At 46.9% G+C, this 24,190-nt stretch overlaps 4 protein-coding genes across 5 annotated transcripts; 1 reads left to right on the top strand and 3 right to left on the bottom strand.

The window, feature by feature from the left end:
- The first annotated feature begins 4,796 nt into the window (after window positions 1-4,796).
- LOC119322964 (E3 ubiquitin protein ligase RIE1-like) lies at window positions 4,797-7,498 on the top strand. The gene is made up of 5 exons (XM_037596516.1): window positions 4,797-5,412; window positions 5,587-5,706; window positions 6,239-6,371; window positions 6,466-6,624; window positions 6,961-7,498. The coding sequence occupies exons 1-5, from the start codon at window positions 4,880-4,882 to the stop codon at window positions 7,117-7,119; spliced, it is 1,104 nt and encodes a 367-aa protein (XP_037452413.1). The 5' UTR covers window positions 4,797-4,879; the 3' UTR covers window positions 7,120-7,498.
- A 278-nt stretch (window positions 7,499-7,776) lies between these two features.
- Window positions 7,777-10,286, bottom strand: LOC119322963 (pentatricopeptide repeat-containing protein At2g13600-like). The gene has a single exon (XM_037596515.1). The coding sequence runs from the start codon at window positions 10,260-10,262 to the stop codon at window positions 8,358-8,360; it is 1,905 nt and encodes a 634-aa protein (XP_037452412.1). The 5' UTR covers window positions 10,263-10,286; the 3' UTR covers window positions 7,777-8,357.
- A 2,350-nt stretch (window positions 10,287-12,636) lies between these two features.
- Window positions 12,637-16,064, bottom strand: LOC119322497 (ankyrin repeat-containing protein At2g01680-like). The gene is made up of 3 exons (XM_037595983.1): window positions 15,705-16,064; window positions 14,826-15,235; window positions 12,637-13,795 (listed from the first exon to the last, which is right to left on the bottom strand). The coding sequence occupies exons 1-3, from the start codon at window positions 15,988-15,990 to the stop codon at window positions 12,914-12,916; spliced, it is 1,578 nt and encodes a 525-aa protein (XP_037451880.1). The 5' UTR covers window positions 15,991-16,064; the 3' UTR covers window positions 12,637-12,913.
- A 2,745-nt stretch (window positions 16,065-18,809) lies between these two features.
- LOC119326678 lies at window positions 18,810-20,984 on the bottom strand. Of its 2 annotated transcripts, none has more exons than XM_037600302.1 (3): window positions 20,539-20,984; window positions 20,310-20,414; window positions 18,810-19,708 (listed from the first exon to the last, which is right to left on the bottom strand). In XM_037600302.1, the coding sequence occupies exons 1-3, from the start codon at window positions 20,721-20,723 to the stop codon at window positions 19,600-19,602; spliced, it is 399 nt and encodes a 132-aa protein (XP_037456199.1). In that variant the 5' UTR covers window positions 20,724-20,984; the 3' UTR covers window positions 18,810-19,599. The 2 variants fall into 2 exon arrangements, with proteins under 2 accessions (XP_037456199.1, XP_037456200.1); XM_037600303.1 differs by having other exon boundaries at window positions 20,323-20,414.
- Window positions 20,985-24,190: the final 3,206 nt, after the last annotated feature.

Raw genomic sequence — 24,190 nt, 5'->3', positions numbered from 1 at the left:
ATATGTTCCTAGAGAAAATATAGTTGAAAGTTGACAGTAGCAATTATGCGGACAGTAGAAAGCTTATGTCCTTAATGCACCGCTCAGTGTACTGAACCCCAAACGTCGTCCATAGATGTTGCGAACATCGGACATACACGTTTTGATAACTACGTGATAGTTCAGTTAAATGGTTTAGAGTTGAGGCACCAAAGACGATTTCGAAACGTCGCGGAACATATGAGATGTTTCGAGGGCTGAAATTGAGATTTCAGGCTCGTGCCCACGTCAGAGGTACAAGACCTCCGACGATTTTCTTAGCCTGCAAACTAAGGGAGAAAATCTCAATCATTGGGCTTGTGCTCAGATTGTCTGAGTACAACAAATCACTTGAATCGAGTGGGAGTTGATCTTCCAGATGAGATAGTGATGTTTCTCCAAAGTCATTGCCACCAAGCTGCTAGAGCTTCGTGATGAACTATAACATATCAGGGATAGATATGATGATCCTTGAAGTATTCACGATGTTTAACACCGCGAAAGTAGAAATCAAGAAGGAGCATCAATTGTTAATGTTGGTGAAACCACTAGTTTCAAGAAGGGCAAGGGCAAGAAGGGATACTTCATGAAACGGCAAAATAGTTGTTGCTCCAGTGAAAACCCAAGGTTGAACCCAAACCCGAGACTAAGTGCTTCTGTAATGAGGGAACGGACACTGGAGCAGAACCATCCTAGATACTTGGTAGATAAGAAGGATGGCAAAGGTCGATAGAAGTATATTTGATATACATTATGTTAATGTGTACTTTACTAGTTCTTCTAGTAGCACCAGGGTATTAGATATCGGTTCAGTTGCTAAGTGTTAGTAACTCGAAATAAAAGCTACGAAATAAACTGAGACTAGCTAAAGGTGAGCTGGCGATATTTATTGGAAGTGTTTCCAAGTTTGATGTGATCAAACATCGCACGCTCCCTCTACCATCAAGATTAGTATTAAACCTGATTAATTGTCATTTGGTGTTTGCGTTGAGCATAGACATGATTGGATTATGTCTATCGCAATACGGTTATTCATTTAAGGAGAATAATGGTTACTCTATTTATTTGAATAATACCTTCAATGGTCTTGCACCTAAAGGAATGGTTTATTGAATCTCGATCGTAGTGATACACATTTTCATGCCAAAAGATATAAGATAGTAATGATAGTACCACTTACTTGTGGCATTGCCGTGTAAGTCATATTGGTATAAAAACGCATGAAGAAGCTCCATGTTGATGGATCTTTGGACTCACTCGTTTTTGAAAAGTTTGAGACATGCGAACCATGTCTATTGGTGTATACGCATGAAGAAACTCCATGCAGATGGATCATTTGGACTCACTTGATTTTGAATCACTTGAGACATGCAAATCATACCACATAGGCAAGATGACTGAAAAGCCTCGTTTTTCAGTAAGATGGAACAAGATAGCAACTTGTTGGAAGTAACACACTTTGATGTGTGCAGTCCAATGAGTGCTGAGGCATGCAGTGAATATCGTTATGTTCTTACTTCACGGATGATTTAAGTAGATACTGAGTATATTTACTTGATGAAACACAAGTCTGAGTTATTGAATGGTTCAAGTAATTTCAGAGTGAAGTTGAAGATCATTGTGATAAGATGATAAAATGTCTATGATATGATCATAGAGATGAGTATCTGAGTTACGAGCTTTGGCACGCAATTAAGACATTGTGGAAATTGTTTCACAATTAATACCGCCTGGAACACCATAATGTGATGGTGTGTCCAAACATCATATTTGCACCCTATTGGATATAGTGCGTACCATGATGTATCTTATCAAATTACCACTATCGTTCATGGGTTAGACATTAGAGACAACCGCACTCACTTTAATAGGGCACCACGTAATTCCGTTAAGAACCGTTTAAACTATGGTTTGGAGAAACCTAAGTTGTCGTTTCTTGAAAGTTTGGGGCTGCGACACTTATGTGAAAAAGTTTCATCGTGATAAGCTCGAACCCAAAATGGATAAATACATCTTCATATGATACCCAAAATGGTTGGGTATACCTCCTGTCTCAGATCCAGAAGCAAGAGTGATTGTTTCTTGAATCGGGTCCTTTCTCGAGGAAAAGTTTCTCTCGAAAGAATTGAGTGGGAGGATGGTGGAGACTTGATGAGGTTATTAAACCGTCACTTCAACTAGTGTGTAGCAGGGCACATGAAGTTGTTCCTGTGGCACCTACACCAATTGAAGTAGAAGCTTATGATAGTGATCATGAAGTTTCGGATCAAGTCACTACCGTACCTCGTAGGGTGACATGGATGCGTACTACTTCAGAATGGTACGCAATCCTGTCTTAGAGTACAAAGGGTGAAACTATCCAGCCACGGGATTGTACAACCATGTATATTAAGGTTCTGGCGACAAACTTTGTTAGGGCCTCAACACCCAACCAGCCTGCTTGCAAAAACAATCACATTTGAAAGAGCCCGTCCGAGGGTGTTGTCAAAATTAATGTGGATGCCTGATTTTATGCCGAAATGTTGTCAGGAGTTACGGTTGTCATGGCGCGTGATGACCATGACAATTTTATAGCTGTTGGAACCTGGGTGCTACCACATGTGAGCAATGTAGGCTATGCTGAGATTATTGCTATCCAAAATGGTCTGATTTTGGCAGCAAATGTTGGTTATTGAGTCCGACAGTTCTTTTGGGGTGGATACACTCAACCAACTTGATGCATATATGGGGCCAGAAATCCCAATAGGAGCAGAATGCAAACAACTTACATCAAATTTTGCTAGTTCTAGTTTTATGCATTGTTGCAGAGAAGCTAATAAATACTCGCTTTCCCGACCCGTAAAATAACTGCCAAAATGCGGGTACGGACCGGAAAGCCTGCCCGACCAGACCCCGCATCCCGCCCTGGCCCGCAAAACATTTTGGGGGGCGGGGCAAATTCCCGACCCCAACCCGGGAAAATGCAGGTTTCCCCCTCGCGGCTGCGTGCCCTGCATCACAGAGAAGCAGTTGGCGGGAGGGACATTTCAGCCCACGCTCTTTTCACCCTCCTTCCGCCGTCGGCGATTCCGGCCATATCCGCGGGTGGAATCGCGCCCCGGGGCCGCCCCACACCCTCCCGCGCCGAGCCGCTGCAACGCCCCTCCGGATCCAGCGAGAAGAGCCGCCCCCTGTCGCCGCCGCCGCCGGGGATCGACCATCGTCGCCGCCCGGGATCACCCGCCACCGGTTAGTCTTTTTGTTGTGATTTTTGCAAGCTGTGTAGTAGGTTGACACGCCGGTGTGTGTAGATGGAGTTGACCCCGTGCGAGAAGTTCTTGCTATCCGATTCGTCCGATTCGGACAACTCGGATGTTGAGACCATGCTTGCAATCTTTCGGCATCAAACATTAGCCATGGCGCTTGCCGTGAAGGAGCATGAAGACGAGCACCGGAAGAGGAGGCGAGGATCGACTGTCGGGCGTTTGTGCATTCCTCGGAATCGCCATCTTGGGAACGAAATGTTGATGCAAGATTATTTCGTGGAGAATCCTACATATCCTCCGCACCTCTTCCGGAGAAGGTACCGAATGTGCCGATCCCTCTTTGTAAAACTTGTTGCCGGTATTTTACTCAAAGAAGAAATGTCGCGGGCTTAAAGGGATTTAGTGCATATCAAAAAATCTCTGCAGCTATGCGGGTGATTGCATATGGTGTTCCGGCTGACTATGCCGATGAGTATCTTCGCATTGGTGAAGATAGCACATTGAAAGAGCATTCGGTGTTTTGCAATGTATGTTTGCCATTGTTCGTGGTCCTGCTCGTTTTTGGGATAAGAAAACCTTGAAGAACATCATGACATGCTGTGTTATCCTGCACAATATGACTCTTAAAGATGAGAGATGATTGAGCTTAGAATTCTTTTACGACAATGTGGGTAGCCGTGTCAAACCAGCTAGAGACCCAAACTGCATTAGAGATTTTCTTTAGACATACAAGGAGATTGAAAATGCAGACACCCACTTTCAACTTCACGAAGATCTCATTGAACACCATTGGCAAAGGGCTGGACAGTGACTTATTTTTGTATTCATTTGTATTAGTATTCATGACAAGTTTTGTATTGCACTATTTAAGTTTGCTACGGTTATTTGAATAATTATTCGTAATGCAGATGATTATTGTATTACGTTTGATTCGAATAATTCAGTTTATTTTCGATTCTTGAATTATGTTGTATTTGATATTTGCGGGCTGATGATATACGGGATGCAGCGGCGCAAAGAGCAGAACCCACAAAGCCGATCCGTAAAAAACTATATTCCGCGAATATACTTTTTTACGGATCCGTTTGGGGGTCTGCATCTGTGCCAGCCCGCAAAAACTGTTTTGCGTGAACTGCAAAAGCGTTTTGCGGGCCGGCGGGATGCGGGGTCTGCTAGAGTTGCTCTAATAGTCTAGCTCAGAATTCTTTTTGCAATAGAATCTCAATGTTCTGGGATTTCTCTTCCCTGACTTTATTCTCCTCAAATTGTAAACGATGCGGCCATTATTTTAGGAATAAAGTTTTAAGGTTGTAAAACAAAAGCCTAGAAATTAAACTTGAGTGAACAGATTTCATCACAATGATACCTTTTTTAAAGTATAAATCACAATGAACTATTTGTGCGCTCAGTTCGCGACGGGCGCACCGCGCGCAGATACCGCTTAATTCGAAAGAGGAAAACGCGTGGAAGAGGTGATGTGTGATTCTAGACAAACCCCGAAAGAAAGAAAAAACGAGGTGTTTAGTGTTACTCGGCGAAGCAGCGGAGAGCAGACACAACAGTCGTTCGTCAGGAACGGTGGTGTGAGAGGACTCCCCCAACTCCCGATTCCCCAAATGGAGGCGGCCGCATCGTCACCGTCGCCGGAGCAGCCGCTGCTGGCACCGCCGCAGGCAGGCGCCGGCGCCGGCGCGGGGCCCGGGAGCCAGCCCGCCACGCCACCGCCCCCGGCGGCGGCGAGGCCGAGCCGCCTCGCGGCGCTCATCGGGCGCGCGGCGGGGCGGCGCGGGCCGTCGATGCTGGTGCGCGAGACGGCGGCGCTGCAGCTTGACCGGAGGCGCGCCGACTGGGCCCACTCCCGCCCCGTCGTCGCGCTCGACGTCGCCTGGAACGTCGCCTTCGCGGCGGCCGCGGCGGCGGTGCTCGCGGCCTCCACCGCCGAGAGCCCCGCCAAGCCGCTCCGCCTCTGGCTCGTCGGCTACGCCCTGCAGTGCGTCGTGCACGTCTCCCTCGTCTGCTCCGGCACACGCCGCCGCCCCGCCGCCCCCGCGGGAGGCCCCGACATCGAGTCCGGCGCCGCGAACGCCGAGCCCAACAGCTCGGAGAGCGATGAGGGGAACGACGAGGAGGCGATGGAAGAGAGGGCAAGGTAAAGGCAAAACGAAGAACCCCCAAATTTTCCTCTGGTTTCGCTGTCGTTGAGTGGTAGAAGCTGAACTAGGGTTAGTGGATTGTGATATCTGCTTAACTAGAAATCACGCTTGTGCCTCTGTGTGTGCTTTGATGTGCTGACTGCCTTTTGATGATTTCGTTACTTGTGCAGCTCTACGGACCGTTGTGAGTCGGTCAACACGATGGTGTCATTCCTGTGGTGGATCATTGGGTTCTACTGGGTGGTGACCGGCGGCGACATGCTTGAACAAGGTGCTCCAAGACTCTATTGGTACCGTCACCTTAAACCTACACCCATCACGCACTACATTTGTTTGTGGGAATTTGAATGCTTAATTTCTTGTGGCAAGCAGTTTGCAATTGCACATTTGTAACCGAAACCACTAGCGACATAGTTTTATCATACTCCGGATATTACAAGGACTCAAAAGTCAGTTTTATCATACTCCAGATATAACAAGAGTATGTGTTATATCTCGAATGTTGTGACGTGCAAAGTTGAATGCAAGACGGCAGAACAATAACTCTTTTGTTGTTAATAAACGTGTACTGTAAACCCAGAGCAAGTGCGCCAAAACACTTGTTGACTAAAGTGGTATGCTTTCATATGTTATGAATATGAACATTTATAAGTTTTGAAATCTGTTATCTAGTTAATAATATTATAAGCCATTACCCTTTCTGGTAAATACTTAATGCGACTGACAGATAAAGCTGTATTATTCAATCTTCACTACCAATTGGTGAGTGCTAACTTCCTATTAGACCTAACAGAGTTACCTGGCTTCTGATTTGTTGTGCAGGTTAACTGTCGTTTTTCTCGCGTTTGATGTCTTCTTCGCTGTTTTTTGTGTTGTTGTGGCCTGCTTCATTGGAGTTGCACTGTGCTGCTGCTTGCCTTGTGTCGTTGCAATACTGTATGCTCTGGTTGGCCAGGTAATCGATTTATTCTGCGTTTGAGGAAATTTCAGCTACCTTACTACACAAACTATTATTATTTGGCTCATTCCCTTCTCTCTTACATATGTAGGAGGGTGCATCAGATGCAGATATTGGCATTCTCCCCAGATATAAATATTCTGATCCCAGTGAGAATGGAGAAAAGGGAACGGACGAGGGGGTTATGATTCCTATCCTTAATAATAGTGGAACATCTACAAGCGAACGAATTCTTCTTCGTGAGGATGCTGTAAGGATTATGCTTTGTGCTTTCTAACTAAATAGTAAAAGTTGCTTTGTTTGTATGTATAGTTCTTTATATTATCTTTGATCTTCATATATCCTATTGGAAGTGAGCATATAGTTTAGTGATCATATAAGCAAAGGGTATTTCCTATCGGAAGTGAGCATATAGTTTAGTGATCTGTTACACTAGAGAGAACTATACATGTTATGCCAGTTCACAAATTTAGACAATCTATTCTCAGAAACCAAACAATGCTGTGAACTACCTATACAAACAAGAACGGTGCTCAGTTCTTTCTAGTCTTCCGATGCTCTGCTGACAGCTTGTTTGTTCTAACAGGAATGCTGCATATGTCTCTCATCATATGAAGACGGAGTGGAGCTATCTGCCCTCCCTTGCAACCATCACTTCCACTCAACGTGCATTACGAAATGGCTACGAATGCACGCAAACTGTCCACTTTGCAAGTACAACATTCTCAAAGGCAGTGAAAACTGAAAACTCACCGAGGACTTACACTGACATAACTTTCATACTCAAGGCCTGTATGCATGAACATCCTGGAGCAAGCAGCAAGTGAGAAGCCTTGTGATTCCCGTCTGTTTGTAAACTGATGATATCAATGAGAATCTGTTTGTAAACTGATGATATCAATGAGAGTCTGTTTGTAAACTGGTGATATCAGTGAGAGTTTTGTGAGGATTGGCTGTGCTTTCTGTTTAGGATGTGAGCATGTACAAGTGTACATGAATGAACATTAACATAAAGTGTGCTCTGTATAAGAAGGTCACAAAATAGCTTAACGTTTGGTTATGGACTCACTTTATGCAAAATATCTGTATATATTGCTTATGGATGTAAAGAATAGGAGTGATCACAGTAATCGTAGAAGCAGCTGGGTGAGTATCTGACGCTGCTTTTATGACAGGAGTCTGAAGATGACTCTGTTTACTACAGCAGTCATTTTTTTTACAGCTGGTAGAAACCTTCATCGGACCTTTCGCAGATACTCCTAGGTTCTGCCATGCTCAGCGCATCAGCTTTCCATGTGAACCAAGATCAAATTACTTGTTCAAGACACACGACATATCAACAGTAAACACAACAATTTGTAAGCAAGCAATGCACTTATGCACACAGGATTGCTATCGGTCCTTTTAAAAAAAAAGATTGCCATCGGAAATTCACCTACGGTCCGAGTGAAAAAGAGTCAAACAATTCTTCATCACTCTGAGAATTGTGAGCTGAACATCCCTCACTCCCCATTGCCCCTGACTATTACTCCCTCCGTCCAAAATAAGTGTCTCAACTTTGTACTAACTTCACGGAGGGAGTACAAAACAGTAGTGCAAGGTACAATGAGGCTGCACCCAATGACCCTGTGTGAGCTGACATGATGAAAGCCAGTGGTAAACAACACTACAAAACTACCAGCCATTTGCTTACATTTTACAGGCACCACAACATCTGCATCTAAGTAGTGTATCCACAACGAAAACATAGGTGTTTGATGGGCGGATCCACATCCACCATAGGGTCACAGCTGCCCAACTATCCTTCTCCATTAGTTTTCATGGGTCGAAGCTCTGCCCTGTTTGGACATTAGAAGAACATTGGGAGGACGCCTTGTGCAGCCCCAGCCCCCCTACCGTGTTTCACATATCCCAACTCCACCTGACTGAGCACCGAAGCATCTATCTTCTTCTCCACTGGACACCAGATCATGTGTCATCTCTTCAGATAAAGTACCCATCTCCATAGACCTTCGAGAATGCATCATGCACATAAAAGTTCCTCTCTTGGATCATCGCACAGACATTTTCAGCGTCTCGCCACTGCCTACACCTGACGTACATATGCACAAGTAAAGTTTGCAGCACCACATTCGTCTCAGAGCCAATCTTAATGACATGAGCATGTATCTGCCTTCCGTAGCGCAAAAGCCCTTGGTACCGGCAAAGGCTTAGAAGCCCTGCCAAGGTGTATTGGTCAGGCCTAATGCAGGCCAGCTCCATCTGACGGTAAATGTTTATCGACGCACCTGGTTGTCCATCCCCTACATAACCCGAGAGGAGAGCGTTCCAGGATATCAGGTTCCTCTCGTTCATCCTGAGGAACAGTAACCGGGCAACCTCAATGCAGCCGCACTTTGCGTACATGTCGATCAGTTCAGTTTCCAAAACTACATTCATCTGGTGTATGGCCTTGATGGCATGGGCATGAATTTGCCTTCCATACTCTGTATACCTTCTGTTGCCACAAAGCTTAAGAAGGTTCACAAAGGTATGTTGGTTAGGCTTTATGTTTGCGGACTCCATTTGTTGGAAAACCTTGAGTGCCAAGTCAACCTGCCCATTTTCAACGTAGCCAGACAAGAGTGCATCCCAGGCTACATAATTCCTTTCATCCATTCTGTCAAACACCAGTCGAGCATGCTCCATCAAACCACATTTCCCATACATGTCAACAAGTGCGCTGCCCCGGATAGCATCAGTGTCTAATGCTCTTCTTATCAAATAGCCATGGAATGCACTGCCACTGTCAATGTCAGCCAAATGGGCACAAGCTGCGACTCCACTGCCAAGGGTGAATCGATCAACAGCGAAACCACATTGCTGCATCTGGATGACCATGTCGAGCGCCTCTTCACAAAGACCAAGACGAACATAGCTTGAGATGATGGTATTCCAACTGACTTGATCCCTGTCTACCATTGTGTCAAAAACTGCCCTGCAACTATCCATGTCACCACACTTCCCATACATGTCAATGAGGCAGTTCCAAACGGTGGTGTTCCTTTCAAATCCGAGGGCGACCGCCAACGCGTGCAGCTGCTTCCCACGAACCAGGCACAACAACGCACTGCACGCCTGAATCGCCATCACAAGAACCGAATCAACCGGAGGCACCCCAGCACGCTGCATTGCGGAGAAAGCATCCCATGCCTCGTCCCACCGACAAGAACGGACATAGCCTCCGATGACCACACTCCAGGAGACCATGTTGGCCTCGTCCATCTCAGCGAACGCGTTGCGCGCATCATCCATCAGCCCGAAATCGACGTACGCGCTGACCAGCGCGGTGCCCACCACGACGTGCTGGCACAGGGCGCACTTGATGACCACGACATGCGCGGCCCGGAGCATCCTGCTGTCCTGGAGGCGCGCGCAGGCTTTGAGGACGCTGGGCAGCATGAACCTGCTGACCGGCAGTCCGTCCCGCCGCATCCTGCAGAAGAGCTCGAGGACCTCCGCGTGCCTGCTGGCGTGGGCCAGCGCCAGGATCGCCGAGCTCGCGCTCTTCTCGCCGCTCCTGGGCGCCGCTCTTCTGGGCAGGCCACGTACGCTCGCGCCCTCGCCGCTCGGGCGAAGCATTTCGTCGAACAGGTTGCCCGCCGTGTCGGAAGTCGCGACGCTCCTCTCCTGCATACCGTCGAACGGCCTACGGGGGTTCACGGTTCTTGGGTTGGTTGGCGCGAGCTGTTCCTCTAAGGTGAGCGCGGAGACGGCCACGCGCCGGAGGAGATGGCGGCGACGGCGGCGGCAGCAGGGGCCCCATTTGAGGTGGGCACGCTGGGAGGTGGGATTAGAGGGAGGAAGAGGGAGCGGCTGTGGATAAGGGTGTAGCAGGCAGGAGTCCATCTTCCGCTCAAGTGAGCTCTTTGCCTCTCTCTCGCGGAGTACTTACTACTGACGACGACGACAGCAGAGTCGCCACGTCTGCAGAACCTATTCGGCTAGATTTTTTTTTTTGAGCCAACACAATGATTCTCCGAACGAAAATTTGTGATTCTATAAAAAAATTGTGAATATTCCATTTCAAGGCACATGAAAATACCATAGAACAAGCTTCAAAATGAAAAATCCATTTCAAGGTACATGAAAACACCGTAGAACAGTTGTTCTAGGCTTCAAAAAAATATTTATTTCAAGGCACATGAAAACTTGGAGCATCTTTGATTCAAAATATTTTCATAGGAATTTTAGAGGATTGAATCCTTTAAAATATATATGTTTGTTGTTCAATTTGTAGGATTCAATCCTATAAGACATTCTCCTAAGGATATTTTTCCTTTTGACGTTGCGTGTCTCAAGGCTCCAATTCATTAAAAAAAGATAGAAGAGAATTGATCAAGTATTTGTATGAAAACTCGGACAAAAACGATTAGAACATGCCCATAAGATAGGCACTCCAACCGACATGGCTACCCACAAGACCAACACACACCATCGCGGTCGTTCACGACGCATCACTTCTCCACTAGCAAGCGACACCGAGTTCACCACTAACACCCCACCAAGAGACCTTCAGACACGCGGAACCACACCGCCGACGGCGCCCGGATTTGCCTGGCAACACCCTCCGGCTGCGATGAGGTGAGGTCAACTCCACCGCGCGACCCCAAATGAACGTCCGTTTTGTCCAGATTCTGTCTGTTTGGGTAGGAGGATGGGGTCGTGTCCGGGCAGTTTCCGGGATGCGTCCGCGCGCTTGCGGTGGCCGTGCGTCCAGCGCGCGGACACATCCCGGCCGCATCTTGTCCGCGTGCACTTTTCTTTGCAAGTCCTTAAACTTTTTTTCATCATTCATTTTTGATACATGACAATACATCATCACATTTTGACTAGTGATGCAAGGTCAAAGAAAACAAGAACCACAAGAATACATTTGAGAAGATACCCAACTTCCATAACTGCTCCCTTGAGTTGGGTTAGGGCCTTGTCGATGCACTCATTGTTGATCTGTGGAGGAGGATCGACGTGGCATCCTCCTTTCTTCTTCAAGCCAGAAGTCGACGTTGCTTTCTCACACGTAGTATCGTGCCTAGCCTCTAATCTAGCAACAAGTGCACTTGTCTCATCTACAGCCTCTAGGCTAGCTAAAAGTGCACGAACATGTACTAGATTTTGCTCTATCAATATATCGATGTACTCTTCTTCTCAATACCAAAACTTGTATCCATTCTACACAATAAAATTTAAAGTTAGCATAACTAATCTAATCCGAAAGCACAAACCGAAGCTAAAAAAAGCACGTATCCCATCGTTTAAGCACTTGATGAACACCCATCCGGGATGCTCCGGCGTTGTAGACACGCGGCGCACGACCATCCTTGGGCAGTGGTCGCACCTGATGAGGGGCAACGGAGCGCCGACGAGCTTTTGGGCAAGCACCGAGCCCGGCCGGCCGCCATTCGCGTATCTGCCGGCGGGGCACCGACGGTGCAGATCCGAGCGGCTAGATGACGAGCCACTGCCTGCATGTGGCCTTGCGGCCCTGCCAGGGCCTTCCGCGCGAGGTGCCCGGCCAGTCCATGGCGCGGCCCGGCCTCCCACGGCCGGGCGAGCTCAAGACCGACCGGATCCGTCCCGAATCCGGCCGGCGGGTGCGCAAACCAGGTGGCCGTGGTTGGGTAGCTCGGCGGTGACGAGGGGAAGGGGCTGGGCGAGCGCGCGTCAGTGTTGCACGGCCGCAATGGCAGCGGCGGCTGCGGCGGGCGACGAGGGGAAGAGTGGGGAAGAGTGGAGTGGGATGCGGCCGGAGGGAGGGAGGGGGCGGATAGAAAAAGGCCCGTCCTGTGCCACCGACGGGCGGGCCAGGGGAGGACACACGCAGACGGCCGGCGCGTTCGTATGGTGTCCGTTTCACCCCAAAAACGACGCAAACTTGGGCCGCGGATGGGTCGAAAGCGGACACAAAACGGACAAAAGTCCGTTTACTCCCGCGCGCTGGGCCGCCCGGTTTGTCCGTTTTACCCCAAACGGACGGGCCCGGAGAGGATAGGGTCGCGCGGTGGAGTTGGCCTGAGAGGAGGCAGAGGGGAGCCCTCGGAACTTGGGCACCCCAATGCGACTCATGGAGCCGCACGGGAGCAAGAGCAAAGCTCCAAAGGAATTCATTGCACTGCATTTTATAGGAAATTTGCATTCTTTCAAACAAAACAGCTTAAATCTCATGATTTTCAGAAGCATATTCTTTTTGTACAATAGCAGCAAGAATGAACTAGAGAACAGGTAATGAAGCACATCCCACCAGGATTTTATTCAGAGGCCAACACTTTCAGCACTTGCGTGGCAATCAGCAGATGTGCATAACACCGTCGCTGCACCGGTAGACCGCAGTGCAGCTCTTCATTCTCCAGTATTATACATTAGCAACAGTACAAACATTCCAGAGAAAGGTCTGCGTGTTCTACCTCAAAACAGACCTAAAACAGCCATGAAAAATATGTACAAGGCGATTGTTTCCTCCCAACTACCTGTTCTCAGTGTTACATGCCGCAGCAGCAGGACTACAAAGCATAGATCTTCTTCTCATGGTCTTCCACGGCCTCCAGGTCCGACAACCCTTCGCGGACAGACCAGGAGAAGGACTTGCTGCCACTCCCCCTCCTGATACGCCGCTGCCTGTCTTCGCCAAAGTTGAACCGCGGACGCAGCAGCAGGTAGGCGAGGAACAGGAGGGTCCCGATCATGATCGGCCCTCCGACGGCCGATATGGTGAAGGCCATCCAGGCATGCTGCGGGCCGACCACAACGTAGGCCAGCGACACGAACGCCGCGCACGTGCTGAGGCACGCCGTCCACATCAGCTTGTTCACGATCTTGATGATCTGCTTCTGCGCGCCGGTCTCCCAGGCGACCAGCGTGATCTGCACCACGACCACCGCGAGCGAAATGAAGAGGGCGATGGCGTTCAGGAGGCAGAACACGCGGAAACCGGTGAGCTTGGATATGTAGGCCTGCCCGATCTCTCCCCCGGTTGTAGTGTCCTGGTAGTACTGGCCTGGCAAGTTGAAGATGGAAACGAACGCGATGGAGGCGATCAGGGTTGCTACCAGAGTAACCGAGTTGATGGTGTTCTGAACCGCTTCTCTGTGCAGCTTCCGCAGCTCTTTGGCGATCCCCGTCACTCTTTTGTTGGTCTTCATATTCTCACTGAGCTGTGCTTGCACATTGTGCTTGATATCACTCACAGTTCTCCTTAGCTCTGATGCTTCGTCAACTTTACCAACATTTACGGCATTCTTTGCACCAGCCTCTGACAGCCACTCGATGATTTCCATTTTAGACTCAGCATAGGGAACTTTCTCAGCCAAGTCCATAGCTGTTTCGTTTTGACTATTGATAGCGTTGACTTCAAGTGACTCATAGGCGAGCAGAAGTTGAACCATCTGGAGACCCCAAAAAAATGGCAGAGAAAATATAACGTTGTTAGGTTAACAAAGCATGCTAGGAGATCAAGCACCGAGAAAAACTACCAGTTCACGTGGAAACAGTCAATCTCGCATGAAGGGAAAAACAGGCGTATCTTTTGTTTCAAAATCACATAAGCGTTCAGACAAATCTCACAGCTTTAGTGGATCAACTGTCCCTACCTCTTTCTTTTGGTCCTTTTTTATTCAGGGGGACAGTAGAAAACTAGGAAGCACTTAGACAAACTACATCAAACTTGTAACTGCACTCGGTAGCTTTCAATTTCACACACGATACCACCGGATAAAATGTAGAAGAGTAATGCTATGTGTGTCTCGATCTCAGCTTTATGGTTATTTGGTCTTTCCAGCTGATGTACAAAGGTACTACTTACATGTACTGAAAAATAGAGAATAGTGGCAGAAAGTCAACAAGAAGACGAATACTGTTTTTATAGTGTTCCATCCTTCATATGTGATGGGCACACATTTTTGCTACACTTTGTAATTCACTATATACTCCATCTACCAAGCACCAGCAAGGTCCCTTGCCCGAAATATATACGTGTTATTTTGGAAAAGTATGGAGTTACTCAAATTACCAATCCTGTCTAATTGAGCACAATGTAGCCAATGCCCAAATGGCTGTGTCATTGTCTCGTATATAATCTTGGTTAAGTCTGGTCTAATAAATTCAAACTGGTATGACATCAACTAATAGCAGTCTCAGGCTAAATATAACTGCAGAAATTTTACAGCTCTATCTAGAAGAATTTAGTAATTGCAATTGTGAGTATATCTTACAGCTTTCCATTAGTTAAACTAGATTCTATGACGATGCAGTAGCCCAAGGTGGGCAGTTTGTTGAAAAGAGTGAATAAAAATATAACAGAAATATTTAGGTATATATATTCCAATCTAAGCAAGGTAGGGTTGACCAAAACGATCAAGCAAATGGGAGAAGATACATGTAATGTACTCATCATGTAATTTTAGAAAAGACGTATACCTGGGGCCTCCATTTTCGTGTAGCTATATGTAAAGCTGTGTTTGCCTTCTTGTCACGCACATTGAGGATGGAAGCATCAGCCATCAGCAATTCTTCCACCACATCTGTGTTTTTACCCTTCACAGCCATGTGAAGAGCAGTTTGTCCCTTCCTATCTTTGATTGCAACAATCCCCGGGTCCCTCTCAATGAGTGCTTTGACAATGCGATGGTACCCTATTCTTGCGGCATTATGTAGTGATGTCTTCCCATTTTTTCGCACAATCTTTATGCAGCTATCGTCAGTGTCCAATATAGCATTCACCACATCCAAGTGGTCTTTTACGGCAGCAGAGTACAGTGGACAAGTGTTGGACGAGTCACACACTGAGCAAAGCTCAGGCCACCGCCCCAGAAACTCCTTCACGACCTCTGTTTGGAAAGCAATTTATCAGCCTACTTGCCATGAGAAAAAATAGCATTCCTCATTGAACAATAGCTGCTGCATCAGCAGAACCTTGAAGAAAAGGTAGGTAGCTCATGCTAGAAGTAGAAAATCTAAGGATTCTTAACCACATCAAATTACATATCGGCATCTGATTTCCTTTTGATAAACACCAAAAGCCACCATTAGTACAACCACAACCCTAGATAATTCACATACCCTACCATACACATCCAGTGCCATAGCGCAATCGATCGAACTGCGAAGCCCAGAAAACCAAACAGCTCAAAAAGTTATCCTGGATTCAGCCTATTCTGGCCGAGGTCAAAGGCAGCAGCCCTGGGCCGAGTAGCAACACACTGGGCTTAAACATCAAATAGTTCCAAAAGCACACTGGACCTAGCTCGTTCCAAAAACCCAGCGGAAAGTACTAATCGAGCGAAAAGAGGAGCTCACCAGTGTGCCCTTGCTTGGCGGCGACGTGGAAGGCGTCGAGGTCGAGGCGGGAGCGGAGCTTGGCGGCCTCGAGGTCGTAGAGCGGGAGGAGGAGGCGCACGACCTCAAGCGCGCCGGCCTCCGCCGCGACGTAGAGCGCGGACTCCCCGGCGTCCGTCTGCGCGGCGGCGAGCGCCGCGGTGGAGCCGGACGCCTCGGGGCCCGCCAGGAGGCGGCGCACGGCGTCGGCGTCCGCGGATCGGACGGCCGCGAAGAGCGCCTGGTGGGAGAGCGGCGGGAGATCCATCGGCGGGCGGGCGGGCGGCCGTGGGCGACCAACCGGAGAACCGACGTGGCGCGGATTCCGCGGCGTGGGTCGGCGCGGGGGAGGGGAGGGGGAGGGGCGCCCGCCGTCGTTGTCGCCGCACTGCACTGATTGGTGCGGGTGGACTCGGCAGTTGGCTCTTGGTTATCGGAAAGTAAAATCCTTCTGCTCAGAAAAAAAAATTGAAAGTAAAATGCTGCCCGCCTTTCTTTCGAATCTTCCTTTTCTCTCTCTGGGAGTGGGAGAAAGGCGAAGGGCAAAAGCAGCGACGCGCGTCGCATGTGTTTGCCGCGTTGGGTGGTTGGCTTTCCTGCCTGATTTCCTTCACTGTTCCTTCGTCATCGATATATTCCGGGGAACAAACGTCCGCTTCGTGTTACCTTCGTTTTGGTATTTTTGCAGCTACTACATCATTTCAAACATAACATGTTCATTTGAAGCAAACATAATTAAATATAGCTTAAACCCATATGCTAAAAAGTGCAGCTGCACTTTGTGGTCGATCCAGGTCGCGGGTGTTAGATGAGAAGTTGCATAGCAGGTAATGAGAAGTTTCATAGGGGGGCATATCAGATAATTGCCCACAAACTTATGCAAATTCTTAATTTTCGGTTGAGTTGCCTGAGAAAATCATTGAAATTATGGCCGCTAACTGCACTCCCCCCGCGCAGAGGCGATCCTATGGTGATCTGCCGGCGGCCCCGCGCCAGCTCCGGCGACCCGTACCACCGCACCAACTCAGAGTGAGAGAGTGTTCTCGACCCCATGTTACCGCGCGCTCAGAGAGGAAGATCCTTTGGGTCTCCACAAGATCCGAAAGAAGATGGGAGCGGCGATCCGCTCGCTAGTTGATCGGAGGGAAGAAAGGAAATTGAAGATGGCAGAAGGAAAGGGATCAGAGGGGCTACGATCAGATGAGATCCTCGGTCGAGTCAGATCAGGAATGGATCGGATGCGTAAATCGATTTAGAACAATAGTTTCCTTGAATGGAGGATGGGATTGGATCACACAGTCAAAGTCAGATCCGGTACGTAAATGCCCAATCCACCTGTTAGCACTGGATTGACAATCCCTATCACACATCAGTATTCTGGAAACCGGATGGTATGCTCGGAATCAGCCGTAGGCAAGGCTGAAAATAAACCGACTAAGGAAACAGTAGATACAGTATCAATCTGTCAACATGACAGCAGAGATTTACTGAATAAGGGCTGCACTAATCAAGAGGAGGATTGGCGGGCCATATCGATTATTGCAATTACTAGGAACTAGTCGAATGCCCGTGCGTTGCCACGGACAATAAAATATATAATCAGTTCGTTGTTTACATTTTGCAGTGCAATAATCAGTTTGTTGTTTACATTTTGCAGTGCATGCACGTGCAGTTCAAATCATGCATGCCATGTTATTTTCGGTTGCAAATCTTCATCTTTCTTCCACATCTTATCTCAGCTCATCACTTGGCTCCGCTCCACTCCACGTCTCTCCGCTATAGCAAGCAATTATTCATCACATCCTATATATCTTCAGCCCGCTGTGCATGTAACATTTTTTTTCTTGCATCCTATATATCCCCATCCCGTTGTGCATGTCCTATATATCTCTGGCGTGTCTCTTCTTCGTCCAACTTTATTTGCTTCATTTCTCAAACTTCAAGTGCCTTTTGGCACCATAGATGTCACTTGGCAGCAATTAGCAACGCCCTGATGCGTCAATATAATGAAAACAAATACAATTCGATGAGGTGAGCATTATATGATAACAAGATTTACACTATGACATTTTACAACAATGAGTGGCAACACCACACCCGCAGGCAGCATTTAAATCTTACAATTGTGCTCCACTACCCCCGCGATCACACATTTTGTTCATCGAATAGAATTCTACATCTAAAGAGGAACCTTTTTTTGCTTAAACTGGAAGGATGAACCTATGCTTAGTATCGCAAGCATAATATACCAATAAGAAAATGTTTTGTTGCCAATCAAGAGAAGGAAAAAGAGATCATAAATTTGGTGAGCATTGTCCAATTTGATGTCATATCACAAGTTCTGAATTGTGGAGCAGTCAGTAGTGACGAGATAATTTGGTCCAGTAGGATAAGGATCACAAATACAAATATTGTGCCATCAAAATTTTCCAATGAATACAAAATAAATAGAATGCTACATAACACATTGTTGAAGTAGCAAGCAAACATTAGCTTCGCCTTCATGTACAGCACATTCATTTTACATTCTTATCTACAGATAGCTACTACAACAATCTTGAGTCATAGGGACAAAAACGTAAGCCTGACCTAGGCAAAAAGCGAGAACGCATCTTCAGATTATTGTCTTACATGCAGAAAACAAGTAGCAGGATACATGGTCAGGCCGAAATGAATTATCGGAACACTGTCAGGTATTGCCTTCTTACAAAGAGTACAATGCACAACCTAGACATTTCAGAATGACCGCCGCCTTGCAGCTCCTAGAAACAATAGAAACCGGTAATATTAACAGTCATGTCGACAATAAGTATTCCAATCGATGGGAAGGATATTTCCTGACATCCCATTATATGGCCAAGTCCAAACCAATTAATGACACTGGATTCAGCAGAGACATGCATGGATACTGTGAATTTTAATGTACCCGTTCGAAGCTGGTTTCAGCATGGACATGCATGGATACAGGGAAGGATTACATACCTATTTACGGTTTTATCAAGTAACTTCATGCATCACTGTTAGTTACCAGGAACCAGCACTCTCATTTCATGTATCCTTTAGATTCAGCTATGGATAGAACTTCGAAGGGCACTGGTAGAAATAGCCATACATTAAAATCATAAAACTATTTGGAGATAATACAGAAGCAATATATGTGTCACGATATCTCATCAGCCCATATTTGTTTCCTGTTTTTTTTCAGCTGCATCTTTGTTTCCTAGTAACATACGAACCCATGTTTAGTTGGTAATGGAACAAAAAAGATATCTTGGTTAAAAATACTACAGTACAGAGGTAGCTCTCATTGACAATTCAGTACTAATGATACATGCGTCACCAAACCACGCGTAACCTTCATAATATGTTTGGCGTTGTATTTTCAATAATATATGCTACAAATTATTGGTTGAAATTAATATTCGACCAATGTACGCTTGCAATGTAGAAATTTTCATTCTAATTTGTTAGCACACAAAAATCAAAACTGCACAATATTGGATATGTAGGCTGCTCATGTATAACTGATTCAGAAAAGGATCTCCACTAACTATCTTGCAAATTCTTCAATATATTGTTGGATCATAGAAGGCATCGTTCATCTGCGCCTGCGCATCATCCAGCACCCCAACGACCAGCGATAAATTGAACACAAATTCCTTGCAGAAGAAGGCAGGTTGTAAAGAAAAATTGGTCTGATTTGACCAATGTACGCTTGCAATGGAGGAGTTTTCATTCTAATTTGTTAGCACACAAAAATCAAAACTGCATAATATTGGATATGTAGGCTGCTCATGTATAAGTGATTCAGAAAAGGATCTTCACTAACTATCTTGCAAAAATCTTTGATATATTGTTGGATCATAGAAGGCATCGTTCACCTGCGCCTGCGCATCATCCAGCACCCCAACGACCAGCCATAAAGTGAACACAAATTCCATGCAGAAGAAGGCAGGTTGTAAAGAAAAATCTGTCTGCTCCTTGTCCTGCGCATAATCCAACATATAAACAATTAGCTACAGATCAACCATTCCAAGATGAACATCAAGCCTTATGTCTTATGACTTGCCTCACTACACCATGATAAAAGTTTATGGCTGAAATAGCATGATCATTCAAAAACACATCCTCTCGAAGAAAAAGGAACATCTTACATTTGACCGGGAAATTGATTGATATGGTGAATTTTTTAGGGATTCCCCTTCCTGAAAATGGCGAATGCTTCTAATTCTAATTCAGTAAAATGGCTATGAAATACTCAAGACTGACACTAAACAGTAAAGACGTAGCAGTGTATGTACTGCCGATACACAAATAGCTAACACACTCATAGAGAACAACCCAAATTCAAGAGAATTACACTATAACATATTTGTTTTTGGCATATGAACAGTGAAATCTCAAACTAAATTCAAGGCATCAGCAAAAGGTGGAAAACTAAATGAAACCTGAAGATGTGGAAGTTAACATGACTCTAAATCAGTTCAAGCCATACTATTTAACTATACCTGATCAATTGGTGGAATTGCAGAAAATACGAAGTTCAGTCCTTAACAAAAATACTAATTTTATTGAGACAACACTCACAAATCACAATGACCTGGGTGCTGGCGGTAGCCGACGAGGTCGCAGACTCGCAGCTGCTCATGGCGACGAACAAGCTCGCACCTGGGGCAGACAAGGGCGCCGATGCTGCTGACCACTCAGAGAACAATTAGAAAAGGGTACAAAACCTCGTGGATATTAATTTGCTGGGGAGAAGAGATTAGGGGCTGATCGTCATTGAACTCGACGTCTGGGCCAGAACGGAGTTCACCTTTTTTTCCTTGCGACCGCCGGCTCAAGTGTCCCAGGTGAGCATTGCGGGTCATGACGGACGCGGTCGCAAGCATAGATGCTGATCCTGACATCGGCGTCATTGTCTCTGCCACGGGTGAAAGGGGGCGATGTGGTAGTCGGCGAGGGGAACTGGCCACGGGGTTGCCATCCCTGAGACGTCATGGCGGAGGAGATGGACGAAGGTGTGACGGAGTTGGAGGAGAAGAGGCGCGTCGGGGTTCATCTTGCGAGGGCGTAGGCCGTCGTCGCGGTCGCCATCTGGGCATCTGAGCGCAGCCCCTGGCGGCGGGTATAGGACTATAGGTGCGAGGTGGCGCCGTGGTGGAGGAGTATAGGTGCGAGGTGGCGCCGTGGTGGAGGAAGATGGGTCAGGCTAGGGCGTGGGTGGCGGCGGCATCGTGCAAAGAGACAAGGGGAGGTTGCGGTGGATGCGGCGGCGACTTTCTCGTCAGAGAGACAGGATCCGGAGCGAGAATTGGGAGGAGATGGCGAGAGGGGCGTCTATGCGTGGGTGAGTGGATCGCGGCAGATCGGCAGTTGCCCTTCGACCGAGTCGTGCATGCGTAAGTGGGCTTGTTTTACGATTTTCCTTTTCTCTCGTCCGTGTTCCGCTCAACTGCATGCGCGGTATGGCATTATTTTCGCGGGGATCGCACGAGGTAGAGAGGATGCTCGTAGCAACGGGATGCGATCGAGGGTGGGGCTGCGGTCGAACCATCACGACGACGATTGCATATCCCCCTTTAATAGTAGAGATACAATGGACGGGGTGTATGTGAGGAATCTCAAGAAAGCAGAGGAAGGACAAATATCAAGTCAGAATTGGGAACACAGATTCTGAGGTCGTCCTGTAAAGGCGTGACTGAAGATATGTCGACAGGATATATGCAGAATCCACAATTCAGGGTAGGCAAGAAACGCGAGAAGGAATGTTTGTTCTGCATTGGGAGGGCTGGCGTGAGAAGAGGGAAGGCAACCATGCAATGATTCGATGGGATCGTATCAATTCTTCCCAAACAGGGGATCCATCCGACATCAAGAAATCAAACAAAGAAATGTTTAGGGCGCCAGTCAGGCATGGTGGGGGTCATATAAATATGGGCAGGAATACTTGGCCCCTCACACCGCATTCCCACAACCATCTGTCTCCACCTTTCAGCCAAATCATGGAGGGCAACATTGATCGCAAGTTGAAGAAGGTGGCTAATACCTCTCCAACGTATCTATAATTTTTGATGTATTCATGCCATATTTATAATATTTTTACATGCTTTTGGTATGATTTGGTTAGAACTAACCCGGACTGACACTGTTTTTAGCAGAACTACCGTGGTGTTGTTTTTGTGCAGAAATAAAAGTTCTCGGAATGCGCTGAAAATCAACGGAGATTTTTTTTGAAAAATATAAAAAATACTGGAACAAAAAGTTATCGGAGAGGAGTCCCGTGGGGCCCATGAGGGTGAAGGGCGCCCTAGGGGGGCGCTCCTGTGCCTCATGGACACCCCGTGGGTCCTCCTGACTTGTTCTCGACGCCAAACCCTCCTATAAATACCCAAACCTCCAGAAAGAAACCTAGATCGGGAGTTCCGCCGCCGCAAGCCTTTGTAGCCACCAAAAACCTCTCGGGAGCCCGGTTCGGCACCCTGTCGGAGGAGGAATTCATCACCGATGGCCATCTTCGTCATCCTGTCGCTCTCCATGACGAGGAGGGAGTAGTTCACCCTCGGGACTAAGGGTATGTACCAGTAGCTATGTGTTTGATCTCCCTCTCTCGTGTTCTTGATTTGGCACGATCTTGATGTACCGCGAGTTTGCTATTATAGTTGGATCTTATGATGTTTCTCCCCCTCTACTCTCTTGTAATGGATTGAGTTTTCCCTTTGAAGTTATCTTATTGGATTGAGTCTTTAAGGATTTGAGAACACTTGTTGTATGTCTTGCATGTGCTTATTGAAAGCACAAGTGCTCCCTGGGTGATTTTGGTAATTAATGTCAACATATCTCTTGTTGGACTAATACTTTTACCTAGTATGTTTCAGATGAGTTCAACAATGGAGTGGCATGGACTAGAGGATGTGGAACCCCTTCAAGATGCTAAGGACAAAGGATTGGCTCAAGCTCAAAGCACAAGACTCTACATTTTACTTTTAGTGATCCAAGATCACATTGAGTCCATAGGAAAGCCAATACTATTAAGAGGGGATGAGGTGTTGCTTAATGGCTTGCTTGCTCAAAGTGCTTAGTGATATGCTCCAAAGCTCTCAACCACTTCCTCACGTCCACATATGTCCCAAACCAAAAGTCAAACTCGGCCTTACCGAATCTTTCTATCCAGCGCCACCGAGTTCAGATGACATAGCCACTGCCAGAAACCCTAGTCTTTTCGGTCTCACCGATAGGGATCTCGGTCTCACCGAGATGGGATTGTAATCTCTCTGTGTGTGTCCAGTACCAAAACCGGTCTCACCGAGTTTGTGTAATCGGTCCTACCGACTCTGCAATGCAAACTCTTTGTTTCCCTTTCGTACCATTTCGGTCCAACTGAGATGAGCGAATCGGTCCCACTGAGTTTGCCTGACCAACTCTCTGTGTGTCTATTACCAAAATCGGTCTCACCGAGTTTGTGTAATCGGTCTCACCGAGTTTGTGTAATCGGTCTCATCGAGATTACGTTATGCCCTAACCCTAACCATATCGGTCCCACCGAGTTGACATGTCAGTCCCACCGAAAATCCTAACGGTCACATTATTTACTAAATCGGTCCGACCGAGTTTCAGGATTCGGTCCCACCGAGTTTGGTAAGTTGTGTGTAACGGTTAGATTTTGTGTGGAGGCTATATATACCCCTCCACCCACTCTTCATTTGTGGAGAGAGCCATCAGAACATGCCTACACTTCCAACATACATTTTCTGAGAGAGAACCACCTACACTTGTGTTGAGGTCAAGATATTTCATTCCTACCACATAAATCTTGATCTCTAGCCTTCCCCAAGTTGCTTTCCACTCAAATCTTCTTTCCACCAAATCAAAATCCCGTGAGAGAGAGTTGAGTGTTGGGGAGACTATCATTTGAAGCACAAGATCAAGGAGTTCATCATCAACACACCATTTGTTGCTTCTTGGAGAGTGGTGTCTCCTAGATTGGCTAGGTATCACTTGGGAGCCTCCGACAAGATTGTGGAGTTGAACCAAGGAGTTTGTAAGGGCAAGGAGATCGCCTACTTTATGAAGATCTACCCTAGTGAGGCAAATCCTTCGTGGGCGACAACCATGGTGGGATAGACAAGGTTACTTCTTCGTGGACCCTTCGTGGGTGGAGCCCTCCGTGGACTCGCGCAACCGTTACCCTTCGTGGGTTGAAGTCTCCATCAACGTGGATGTACGATAGCACCACCTATCGGAACCACGGCTCAAAAATCTCTATGTCTCCAAATTGCGTTTGCACACTCCAATCCCATCCCTTTATATTCTTGCAATTTGCATGCTTTACTTTCCGCTGCTCATATACTCTTTGCATGCTTGCTTGATATGTATTGTGAATGTTAAACTTGTGCCAAAACTCCACTCCAACTTAAGGAAATAAAAAACGGCAACTTTTCTTGCTTAGAGTTTATTCACCCCCCTAT

This window comes from Triticum dicoccoides, chromosome 6B, assembly GCF_002162155.2.
Source record: "Triticum dicoccoides isolate Atlit2015 ecotype Zavitan chromosome 6B, WEW_v2.0, whole genome shotgun sequence".
Lineage (NCBI taxonomy): Eukaryota > Viridiplantae > Streptophyta > Magnoliopsida > Poales > Poaceae > Triticum > Triticum dicoccoides.
This window is presented reverse-complemented; position numbering and strand designations above follow the sequence as displayed.